Source organism: Cucurbita maxima, unplaced genomic scaffold (assembly GCF_002738345.1).
Source record: "Cucurbita maxima cultivar Rimu unplaced genomic scaffold, Cmax_1.0 Cma_Scf00003, whole genome shotgun sequence".
Lineage (NCBI taxonomy): Eukaryota > Viridiplantae > Streptophyta > Magnoliopsida > Cucurbitales > Cucurbitaceae > Cucurbita > Cucurbita maxima.
The window spans coordinates 4,514,451-4,527,266 of NW_019272019.1; the positions used below are offsets into that span (position 1 = coordinate 4,514,451).

Consider the following 12,816-nt stretch of genomic DNA (forward strand, 5'->3'; position numbering starts at 1 on the left):
TCAAAAAAAAAAAAAAAAACCTATTTTCCTAAATATTTTTCACTAATTTTCCTTTTTTTCTTTTCTTTAATATTCTTTAAATTCTAATAAATCCAGTAATTTTTTTGTCTAATTTTTACTTCACTGTCTATTCATTTACCATTCCTGGATGCTTCTAGTTGTTCGTTTACGCAGGTGGGTAATTTTTACATTGGTTGGGTAATTTTTTGTTTTTTGTTCCTACCTTCGCTCCATTGTCCATTCATTTCCCATTCCTTCCGGTTCCTCTTTTACGCAGGTGGGTAATTTTTTCATTGGTTGGGTAATTTTTGGTTTCTACTTCCACTCCATTGTCTATTCATTTCCCATTCCTTCTAGTTCTTTTTACGGTGGGTGGGTATTTTTTACGTTGGTTGGGTAAGTTTTGGTTTCTATCTTCACTCTATTGTCTATTCATTTCCCATTCAGGGAGAGAGATAGGAGCTTCAACCATTTGACCTGAATCACAGAAAGATGAAAAATGAGAGAGAGATACCAAATTTAACTTGCAAACTTTGATGCTCGAAACTAATATGTTGCCCAAGTTCACTCATATATTGTCTATTTTAGTACATTATTTTAGTACATTATTATATCGCCGTTAGTTTCACAGTTTTAAACACACATGTTACTGAGAGGTTTCCACACCCTTCCTCATTTCCTTCTTTAACTGATATGAGATCTCACAATCCACCCGTTTTGGGAGCCTAGTGTCTTCGCTGGCCATCCCTCTCCAACTAATATGGGGATCTCACAATCCACCCGCTTTGAGAGCCTAACGTCCTCGCTGGCACACTGCCTATTGTTTGACTCTAATACAATTTATAACTGCTCAAACCCACCGCTAGCAGATATTGTCCAAACACCTCATAATATAATATAAAAATCATGTAGAACGAACTCCCCTATATATATATATATATCAATTTCAAAATCAGTTACAAACATGACACATTCAATCAGTTACAAACATGGCACATTCGAGATAAAAACCTAAAATAAAATGAGAAATCTCTCTACCACTCTCCATGGTTCTTGATACTAACTTGAAGCAGAGGTTATCTGTTAAAGCTGGGAATTAAATCACCAACTTAACAGAGAATGAACTCTTCAAAACTGCTGCCACTGCGGAATTTCTCATAAATTAATAAGTCGGTGTAAAAAGCAAGCAACCAAAATATGATAACTTAGATCAGTTCAAGACCTCTACCTTAATAAGAAGGAATGAAACCTTAAAAGTATTGGTAAAAAAATAAACTATTTTGGGAGGAAGCACTTAGAAGCTAGCAATGAACTGGACTCTCATGAAATCATGGATACTACCAAACAGTGGTAACAAAATATGCATCCCAGAGAGATATGCTCGAGACGGGAACGATTCGCCAACAAAGAAACAGTAATCATTACCTCGGACCTAATCTTGAAATTTCGTTCAGTTTAGTCACCCCAAAGATGAAACATGTGAAAAAAATCAGAATAGAAATGGACAGACTCACTTATCAGGCTTGATTTGGATTGAATTACCTTGTCTGTTCTTCTACCCTAGTGAATGTCAATGGCCGAGGCCTATTTAGTTGCAGCTGCTGCTGCTGAGGCTGCTGCTGCTTCTGCTATTAAGGCGATTGGTTGACGAGCCTGCTGGCAAGCACCTAGATCGAACAGATGTAGGTTGGTACCATCAAAAATCATATTCACGCCGGGGAGAACTACTTCCTTGCTGTCAGCTTCATCTAATTCGCCTTTGGTCGAATTAGTAGAATGGGCTTCTTCAATTGGCCTTGTGGCAGCCTCGTCTACGGGAGATAGAGCATAGGATCTGAAAATATAGTTCATAATATTAGTGCAAGATATGTAAGATTATTGCCTTTACAGATGCTTACAATCATGACCATACCCAAATACTTTTGGTTAGGAACACTGTGGAGAGCGACAGAAAGGATAAGAACAAAATTTTGCAGAAGACGAAAAACTACTCAATCTTTTGGAGAGCCATCAGTAAACAAAGTATGAAGCCAGAACAAGGAAGGTCAAAGAAGTTGGTGACTTAACGACAAAGGACGCAGTTAACGGAGTTCTAGTAATGTTCTTATTCACCTCCAAATTTTCTGGTTCAGAAAAATTAGCAGAGACTCTGGACAAGCCGCTTAAAAATTTAGATGAAATCCTGGAGGTGAGATTTCTTAAAAGTTGTTTTTAGGTGAAGAAACGGGATATCATATGCATCCAAGAGATGTCATGACTTGAAACTCATCCTTCAAATGCATCAAATCTGTATGCTTTTTGGTGCTTAAAACTTTATCCATCACATTTAAAGGAAAAAAATCCTGCAAGATTAGTAACCTCATGCACCTCGTTCTATCAATTGTGCAACATAAATAAAAAGAAATGCAGACAGACCTAAGAATGGTACCATCAAAACTCAAAACTTCAGTACGACCGTGATGCCGATTAGCAAGCTTAAATCTCTGATGTTCCTTCGTAGCTCCTGAAATAGGAGATGAAGGATCCACTAGTGGATTCCACCTTCCACTAGCATAGTTCATAAGTTGTCTGGAAGGTTCTTTAGGTTGTTCCTTCTGATATAAAAGTTTAGCAGCTGGACCCGTCGCTTGGTATTCCGCACAAACATCACGTAATCTCTTTCTCAATCCTTGCATTGCTTCATGATGCTTCTGCAGTAAATCTGATTGAAGCAATTCAGATGAGACCACTCTTTTACAAATATTATCACATAGCTTGGGACTAAAGAGTGGTATCCCGAATTCTACGCTCAACGGTACCCATTCATAGGTCTTGTCATCTGAAGAGAAGTTTTCCGACTCCCTTTCTTTGTGGAGTTTCAACAGCCGAATATAACCAACTGTCCACAGTTCTATCTTGTTCGCTAAAACGATTAACAAGGAGTTTAAGTCGGAAATCTCTTCTTCAGATAAACCCAGATCATTACTTACTTGAGCAATTGAGCCATCAGAATTCTTCAAGGGTAAAGGAACATCAACGGTAATAGCTCTCCCAGTTTTATCAAGATCATATTTACTAAAGGGCTGCACCAATACAGCTGAGTATTTGAGAAGTGCGTTTAAGCAATGTAAAAGTACATTTCCTTTTACAAGATTTCCCTCAAATTTTCCTCCCAGTCCACCAATATTTGAACCATCCCAAGACCATAGTAGGGCTTTCTCACAGCCAGCCAATGGTACAGGAAGCATGCGCAAACATTGCCCTTTCATTAGTATAACTGATAGTGGTCCACTGGCTACAGTTGAATATAAAACCAATTTCATCCAAGGTGTCATAGATGAATAAGATGGAGGACCAAAATGGACAGGACCTGTTGGTCCAGGAAGAATTGATGAAGGAGGGAGTGGAATCATAGAAACAACAACACCATAGTCGCGAAGAAACAATCGATTTAATGTTGAAGGAGCAAGAGAAGCCAAGCTTTCACAGCGAAGAATATCAACTTGGTATTTCTTTGTTCTCTTGAATGACTCTCCTCCAATATCTAGCTCATCAATCTGCATTGATTTGTTATCAATTTGGAGATGAGGAACTGGATCGGATGCTTGACTAGAGGAAGTCCCACCATCTAAAGAGGTAGCAGAATTCATATCATCACCAGCGCCGCTTTTAAGAGATTCAGATGTGGAAGAACCCTCAAGGAGCACTGCAGAACTGCTAGGACCATCACCACATTTCTGACCTTCATCCATAGTCAAGGATTCTAACTTTTCAATTGAAGCAGTGTGTGTAATCAAAGATGAAGATTCATTGTTGTCAGAAACTTCAGCATCTTGTTTATCATAGATTCCCTCCTCTCCCTTCCTATTAATGGCAACTCCACCTACCAATAAACATTCCAAAATACAACGTAGGCTAAATGCATGGTTTGCAAATTCCTGCAGTTCACCCTCAAATTTTGCTCCTTCTAAGGTAGTAAGATCTTTGCAAAGATCTGCGATGCAAGCATGGCCTAGTTTTCCAGCTTCATACAAGGTTACAGCATGGGATTTCAGTCCTGATAAAACAACTAAAAGTAAGAATAAGGGATCCAAATGCATAAGCTTACATTTTCTCATAATAAATACATAACAATATATTACAAAGTAAGGCACAAAGATATCATACAGGCACAATATTTATCCATATACAAGGACAGCACTAGCTAAGGCACCTACGGGAAAGTGGGGCAGGCATAGAAGAAGATGGGAGGCAAGTTGTACATCTTGTTTGATTAACTTTCTCAAAATGCCAAATATCTACATCGCCACCTAACTTTCTATGCCATGTTTTTGAAAAATATTCAATTGAATCAGCTAAGAAAGCTAGTAAAAAAATCCATCAGTAAATTAAGACTCAGAACCAGAGATTTGAAAAAAAAAAAAGTTGATTTCCTCCCTCCCTCGAGATAGTCCACCTTGATGTTAGGAACTGAGGGATTGAACAAATTAAAAACTGAAACATTCATAAATAAAGAGAACTGAATCAGCTATAGTGACATAACCAGAAGAAAATTTTAGTTTTGGTAGTTACAGAGCCACCATTGGGAGCATTTGCAATTACATGAACTAACGTGGTTTCTATTTGGATCTGGAATCACCAAAATACTTCCTTTCAAAGCATTCTAATAGACAAGCTGTCAACACAAACAGAGACCATCAAGTCGTCACCCATAAATGTACCCATCCAATTGAAATAATTAACTTTATAATCCTCAGGAATTCAATAATGAAGTATCTAAGATAAAGAATCAGTTGCCCTAGCCAGGTTTTCATTTCTCTTTGTAGGATATTTTGTTCTACATTTCTTGGTTGTTTCTTTTCATTCGATAAATTTTGTTTCATTAGTTTGATCCTAAAGTAGATGAGGAAAAAGAAACTAGACTTTGTAAAATTAAAAATAAAAAAATATTATTATTATTATGATGATGATGATATTGTTATTATAAATAATAAATTAATTATTTTTTAAAAAACCACTAAAAAGCTACAAGACAAACCTGAAGCTAAAAGACAGACCTGGTGAAACTGATCCCATCATGAGATATGATGTTATATTAGCATCTACAACAAAAGCAACACGATGAGCAGAATCTGGTTCCAAACTGTCTGTCCCAGAATACCCTTGTTGAGAACCATCACCATCAGAAAACATGTTTGATGAACCTGAAGCAGCTAGAGAAGCATCTTCATCAGCGAAAATTGCTCTAGGAGAGTTAGGTATGCTAGTATCTTGAAGAACGGATGCTGGATCAATTACTTTTACTGCCCAACCCAACCTACACGCAAAAGATGCAGCAGCCTGTAGCTGCAATAACTCAGCCTGTAATGTCGTCGCCAGTTCAGCCACAGTTGCATTTTCACTTGAAACAACAAAAACTGCATACAATAACCTGAATAATAGACTTTTCTTCATAAGGCCCAGTCAGAGAAATAATACTAAAAAGAAAAGAAACAAGCTGCACTAGGTAATTGCCTTACTCCTCAATTGGGTCTTCATAGGACTGTTCTCGGTTGGAAACAAACCCTTCAAGCCTTGAAACTGAATTAATAAAAGTATTAGTATCTCCAATTCATTGCCTCTTATATGGGACAGGAGTCGTTCCAACCAATAAGGCCAATGTATCTATTTACCCTTATTATTAGATGTAACATTTTCTAGTACACAGCAACAATTTAGATTAACAAAATTCTACAAGCCAAGTTAAGTTTAAGACCACAAAACTGTTTATGTCAAACTAGACACTTGACACATATATAAGATGAAATCACAATACCGAAAGAAAAATATTGTAAAGAAGCTCAAACAAACAGTAGTAGCCAAAGAATGATACGGCATTAACATATGGTTGTATCAGATAAACCAGCAAACAGAAGATTTGACTTCTAAATGAAAATGAGATACACAGTCCATAAATTAATAGGACGGTTTTCAGGTGTCAGACCAGAAAATTGAATTACAGGAAGAATACCAAATTAAAGAAATTCATTTGCCATCTAACCCAAAAGAAAAAAAATAGAGTCAAAATTTGATTGCTACCCTTAAAACGGTCATCTGGATAAACAGGAACATCAAAGTAGATCAATCCCCTTCTGTAGAGACCTTTTACAATGTCTGGGTCAAAGAGAATGAATGAATTAGCCTCCTCCTTACAAACTTTGTCAATCGTTGCCATCTCTTCTTCTGAGAGTTTCTACATTTTTAAAAAAGTAGCAAAAAAAAAAAAAAAAAAAAAAAAAATCAAATGATAGAAAATAGACACGCCAATCATTTATGCATTGTTTTTTTTTTGTTAATGTTTGTTGCACACTATGATTCTTTTCAAATTTACCTTAAATTCTTCCAATGTGAAGTTTACAAGACAAACTCCCCACCATGGTTCGATAACAAAATCCACAGGTTGATTCGGTAAAAGTTCTCTTGCAATTGACTTGTTTAACTTCCACATAATTTTCTGATATTCAAAGGAAGAAAAAAAATATTAGCATAAACAACCTCAAAGTAGGAACATGATTTTAAAAAAAGCACCACGTGTGATGTGAACACGACCCACTTGTCTTAGTTTTTTTTAATTTTTAGTTTTTTGCGATATTTGAACTCGATTATTTCTTGTTATGATTGAGAAAAATTTATGAGAAATTACCTTAGTAAAAATGGATTAAAAGTCTACAATTGTCGTGAAGAAACTAAGTTAATTTGAGTTGGGTAGAGAAAGTTATGAACATTCAAAGAAAATAAAAAAGAATCGAAAACTGGTTTGGAAATCTAGAAATTTTGACGAAGGAGTCAAATGCGTAGGTGACAGCACGTGAGAGAGATTTCAGAAATTTTTGAGCTTCTAACATGCAAAAAAGCTAGTTAGGTAAGGCATGCATCATGGGTAAGTAACCACATGGACTTTAGGCAAGTAATACTTGTAGGGATCGTTAGGACGTGCTAGCATGCATGCATTCCTTACCTTAGGTGGCTAGAAAATGCATGTTAAGACTTCGAAAGGGCGTTTTTGGGAACATGTATTGTATGTAATGTTATGGTAAAATACCGTTATGCCTCTAGGTTGAGATTTTCGAGAAAATGTTGTGTTATGTATTATGCTAAGCTAGAAAGAGAATGTGTATGACTAAAATACGAGTTGGGCAATATAGACGAGTACGTTATGCATGATGTATGAAATTACCAAAATGCTCCTATGATGAGATTTGTGATGAATGTTGTTATGTATGCTTTCTGCTGTGTCAAAAAGGAGGATGGGCTTTTATGATTTGTGCTCCAGGTGATTGATGGATGTTATCTCCTCGTTGAACTTGTTTGCTTGTATGTGTGCATGATATAGTATATGTTAGCTCCAAGTGTTTGATTGTGTGTTCTCCCTGTATAGAGCGTGATTATCCACACAGAGCTAGGGCGTTAGAGTTACGTTAGTTAGACGATGACCTAGGTCAGGATGGCTCCAGTAGACTGAGCACCTTAGGATCGTGAGTGACAGTCAAAAGGTCCAAACCCTAGTGCTTTAAGACTAAGAAAGACTCTAGGAGTCTTAACAAGCAGCTTGGAGTCGGAAGTCCATGTTAAGCCACTTAGCCACCCTAGGAATCCAATAGACCTCCACGGTGCCCAGATATGTCTAAGGTGAAGGGTGAATTGTGGATTACGTGCTTAGGTGATCGATAGGAATATCTCCCTGGTAAAGCATGCATGAAAGAGCTTAGTTAAGATTAGGACACTACAGCTAGTGTGGTATACATGTTGACCCAGTTCAGTACGTTTCCAGTAGACCTTGCACCCCAGGATCGTGAGTGATCAGAGGTTTAGACCTGTGTGCACCCAGATATTGGTTTGACCCGAGAAGCTAACCTCGAATGTCCTAGAAACAAGAGACAAAATTTAAACTGCCTAAAAGCCCCTAAGAACCTCGTAGGCCTGCACGGTTACCAAGAACAACCAAGGTAGCTCATCAAGCTATAACAATGTGAACAGTGTCACTAGTCTGTCCACTACTCTTTCTGCTCTAGTACTGTACCGTCCAGACTCTACTCTGGTTCCTGTACTGTGGAGCTAGGCGTTGCCGGATAGGGTAGCATGACATGTGCCCAAACCTAGTGGAAATGGCCATGGCTCTCATGAACAAAACCCATGTGTTGTAAACCCGTCCCTGAGCGGGGTAGCAGGGGACCACGTAGGTTGACCAGCACACTGATCTTTCATTGCATAAGCAAGGCAAGCCACCTAAGTCGTAAAAAAGAAAGATTATAAAACTAGTACAGACCCCTAGGGGTATGCTTCAGTTCAAAGACTCGCTCGGAACATCGGGGTACCTAGTTGCTCAGATACCATTGGAGCCTTAGCCCGAACTTCCTAGAGCCCAAAGTAAATCCCATGGATACTTACAAGATTAAGGATCTGATGAGAGTCTACAAGTAAGTTGCTTATTGAGTATATTTATATACTCATCCTTTTCCTTTCTTTTTCAGGTGTTCGCAAGCTATCGGTCGAGGTGGATGAGCGTTCGAGAGTTGTGCGGTCATAGAGGGGGTCATTCTAGAGTGTCAATCCATTTTTACATTTTGGGGTCTTTTGTATTTACTTTTATCACTCTATTCTCTGTTTGTAATATCAATATCCCCTTATAACTTGATTTAATTTTGGTATTGTTGACTTTTTTTCTTATTATTTTATTTTACTTTTATTTTTATTTGATTTTGCCTTCATCTTTTTAGTCACTATCGAAGATTCGAAGCCTCGAAAATCGGGTCGTGACAGATGATATCTTGTGATGCCTTGCCATTGATAACAGAAATTGAGTTTCTTATCAGTAAAGAAATAAACCCCCTCATTTACTGTTTTCCACTAGAAGTTCCTCATTAGACTGGTCTGATCGATATTTAAGATATATAGGCTAACAGCATAACAGGTTAGTTACTATGAGTCTATAATTACAAGCTAGTTTGTAACCAAGCCAACTAACAGTAAGCCAATAATTGTTAGCACGACGTATCTACTGACTGCAACATGTAAAAAGTCTATTAAACACAGACAACAAGTATTTAAGCACACTTCGATAAGAAGACTATTAGAAAATAGTGAGTAAATGTGCCTTAAACAAGCGTAATGAATTTACGAACTTGGTCACAATTAAATCAACCATAAATAACATACAAACATAACTCCAGTACCTTGGATCTACACTTATTCATGATATCAATAAATTCATTCCTGCCAATTCCTGTCAACCGCAACGCATCGGCCGCACTGAAATTTGGGATGCTATCATAAGGATTCTCTGCAAGTAAATAAAAGCACACGGAAATTATCAAGTAACAGTAATTATCAAAAGGCATCTAATATCGAATGCTGAAGAAGGGATGAAGTAGACAATAGTATGTGTTCCTTTAAACATTACAATACCACTGACTTGATCTAAACATTCATTTTATTAAGTCATTGTAATTAACAAAACACACCACTTCCTCGTCTTTCAAGAAAAAGCAAGCGACTAAGGAGTAACTGAACAAATTTAGGACCACCATGTATTGTAGGAAAAGATATTAATTGGAGAAAGAGATTTAGTGAAACACCAGGAACTCAACTTTAGCCAACATCATCAAATTAATGGAAGAAAATTCTTAAAACCCATTCCAAATTTTTTTTCTTAATTTGATACCCAAGTCTCCCACCCCTTATGATCATTAAGTTCAAAGTTGGAACAACCTTACAACCCTAAAAATAAAAAATAAAATTAAATAAAATAAAAAAAAAATCAGTAATTTGTAAACTTGAAAAGATATTAGGAACCTTTTCCTCCATGACCACTTGGTTTAATCTATGCGGTGCAACATTATATTCCATTCAATATATAAGATGTCGTGCCAATTAATTGTAGATTCCTATTCTACTTGAATTCATAATGTGCATCATTCATACAATTAATGCAAAAAATGGGGAAGGACGTGAAAACAAATATCTGAAGTCAAAATCACTCACGTTAATTCTTAAAAACTTGGTATAGTACACTTAATAACTTCTTAACTGATAAACTTATACAAGTAAATGCATCGCACAAGTTGGAAGAAGGCTCTTACCATTTTTCATGACCTCAAATAGCATATCGCAGTAATATCTAAAAGGTGATATTCTCATTACGCGGCAAACATACTCCGCAAGGTGATAAGGAAATAGCTGCAAGAAAAAACATCATTGTTTTAAACACTAACGGTAAAAGAAAATTTAAACAAGTTAGTACCATATGTGTGCATGCCAATGTAATCTTCTTGTTCACAAATTCTAACAGAGTCCAGATCCCAAAAAACCTTTTTGTACTCAAAGATCTCTTTCCTGAAACCCTCAACCTTCTTTGGATCCAGAATTAGAGGGCGGCAATTATTTGCAGTCAACACACGAGATAATATTATAAAAGAATGGACCCAAAAAGGCTTTTAACTCATTACTACTGGGTTGATTCCAAGGACAATTGCTACTATGCCCAACCCTTTCGTTAGGGCCTCAACAAAGCTAGGTCTTCGTTTTACAGCATATATGGTTTTGTATCAGAATAATATGTAAAAGATAGTCTTTCTACAATCCTCACGTGGTAATACTCCGAGTTGATAGAAGTGTAAAACATGGATTATCAAGATCAAAACATCACAACCATCTCCGAGAACAAAAGTTAAAATAGTTGTGCCTTGCAAGACAGCAATATAGGTAGAGATATATACTGCAGTAGAACTTTAACAATAATAAAAGCAACAGTAATTCAATAAATAATTTAACTTTTGCTACAACACAGACCGCTAAGTTCCTTCGCAGATACCGCATCATATCTTCATAATATTCACTTTCTCTGCATACTTTGCGAGCAAAACTAGTGTTCCATTGGAGCCTCTTCTTTATACAGTGCTCAATAATCCTGCAAGATATTAACATGCATCATATTTCAGGGGAGCTTGAATTATTAACGCTCTTTTTTTCTTTTTTCTTTTTTTTGCATTAGAATCCGTCATTTAGCCTGCCAGCATTTTCAATTGTTAAGTGACAGGGAACAATGACAAAATAGAGTGTTTGAACTAAAATTTTAAGGTGACACTTTGTCTGATTTAGTCATAGGTAAACAACAGCTCGATCTATGCCCTGCAGTTCTAGTAAGAACATTTTGGCTAATGATGCCTCGTTACATGAGTGTGACACAAATCATTTGTGATCTTTAAATATATGTGGGTTAATATCCAAGTCAGCTTGCATGCACACACCTTAGCTATTTTCACGGGACAACTGTCTAGACCCTACTACAACTCTACCATATTTGATTGTCAAAAAAACTCGTAAGATATTAAATCCTAAATAGGTGTCTACCATAACTTAAACTTGTTCTCCTATAAGCACTCTGTTACTGGTGCACTTTAACTCTAACCTTCCCAGCAAGGTGTAAAATATCTATATTTAGTAGGATAAGAGTGAAATGTAAAAATCACATGTGAACAAATTCCTCGATTATCAGACAGACTATGATAACTTGCACCTCTTAGCTTCCAGATACAGCGGACGCACCTAAATCTACTAAACAATTGCTCTACCAGAAAAGTCAAAATAAAACCTAAAGACAATCGACACATGTTTCTAACCTTCTATGCCACTCTTCTTTGGAGGACAACGTTGCTTGCAGCCGTTTCGGGAGGCTCTCCCAAGCACATTCTTCCTTGATTGCTTTCAATAACAACTGTTCCTCGATAGTTGCTGGAACGTGCTGCATTTTCCAAAAACCACAACTCTAGTCCCTGGAACTGAATATTGAGCTGCGAATGCGTATAACTGCAAAAGGGAAGGGGAAAACATGATTAACCAGAGATATGCCGTCGGGGACTAGCTTGAGGATGCTGATACATTCGGAAACCTTTCAGTAAAAAGAAGAACTATCATTTCGTGTTCAAATTTCAACCAAAATGAAACGAAATTGACATAATAAGAAGCATCAAAAGATCAGTCAACTGTAGAAAGCTTCAGGTATAGCAGCTGCTAGATTGAATAAATCAGAAGGTGACGGAACAGAGACTAGTGATTCCAACCTTTGGTCTTCAGTCGGTGTATAGTCCCAAATATTCCGATCGGGCAGGCCGGATTAGTAGATCGTCAATGGCAGTATGAGAGTGCTCTGCAGATCGGATTGAACTCGAGACAGTCGAAAGATTATGGATCTTCTTCTTGCATTAAGTAAATAGGTGGGAGCTTGAAATTGGGATTGAGGTTAAAGAGTTGAAGAGTTGAATTCCGATGGCGCTCGACTGCTGGCGCCGTTACTCCAGAGAGCGCTTGTTCTTCGGATTGTTTTTCCGGATTTTGACATTTTATGACCCGAAATACGTTCAGACATATTCTATTCTTTCGCGGATAAAATATAATTGGGTCAAACCGCTTTCAATTAAATCATGCCTTAAATTACCATTTTAGCCTTGAGCTCTTTAAGAAAACAAACAAATAATTAAATGACTATTTATATTAATCAAAAAATAAAATAAACTGTTTTTTTTTTTGGGTTTTTTTTTTTACGTTAAAAATATTTAAATGTCAAATCCATCTTAGAAAAAAACATTTAATCTTACGTGCACAGTGTCACAAGCGAATTTTGCTATTATACAACACTCACTCCTAACGACGAGTGAGTCAAGCCAATTCGAATTTGTGTTACCTATAACAGAACAAACAACTTATGCTCAAACCTCTAGCCCACTTTGAAAATTACTGGACAAAGAGATTTTTTAAATAGAATTTAAAAGTAAAATTAAAATAAGGATTTGAAAGTAATGT

The 12,816-nt window shown here is 36.8% G+C and overlaps 1 protein-coding gene across 1 annotated transcript; it reads right to left on the bottom strand.

The window, feature by feature from the left end:
- Positions 1–909: 909 nt before the first annotated feature.
- LOC111476491 (protein FAM91A1-like) lies at positions 910–12,374 on the bottom strand. Its single transcript, XM_023120167.1, has 11 exons — positions 12,078–12,374; positions 11,637–11,823; positions 10,807–10,924; positions 10,098–10,194; positions 9,192–9,298; positions 6,350–6,472; positions 6,058–6,211; positions 5,499–5,559; positions 5,037–5,410; positions 2,416–4,036; positions 910–1,834 (listed from the first exon to the last, which is right to left on the bottom strand). Exons 2-11 carry the CDS (start codon positions 11,762–11,764, stop codon positions 1,585–1,587), a joined length of 3,033 nt encoding a protein of 1,010 aa, XP_022975935.1. The 5' UTR covers positions 11,765–11,823; positions 12,078–12,374; the 3' UTR covers positions 910–1,584.
- Positions 12,375–12,816: the final 442 nt, after the last annotated feature.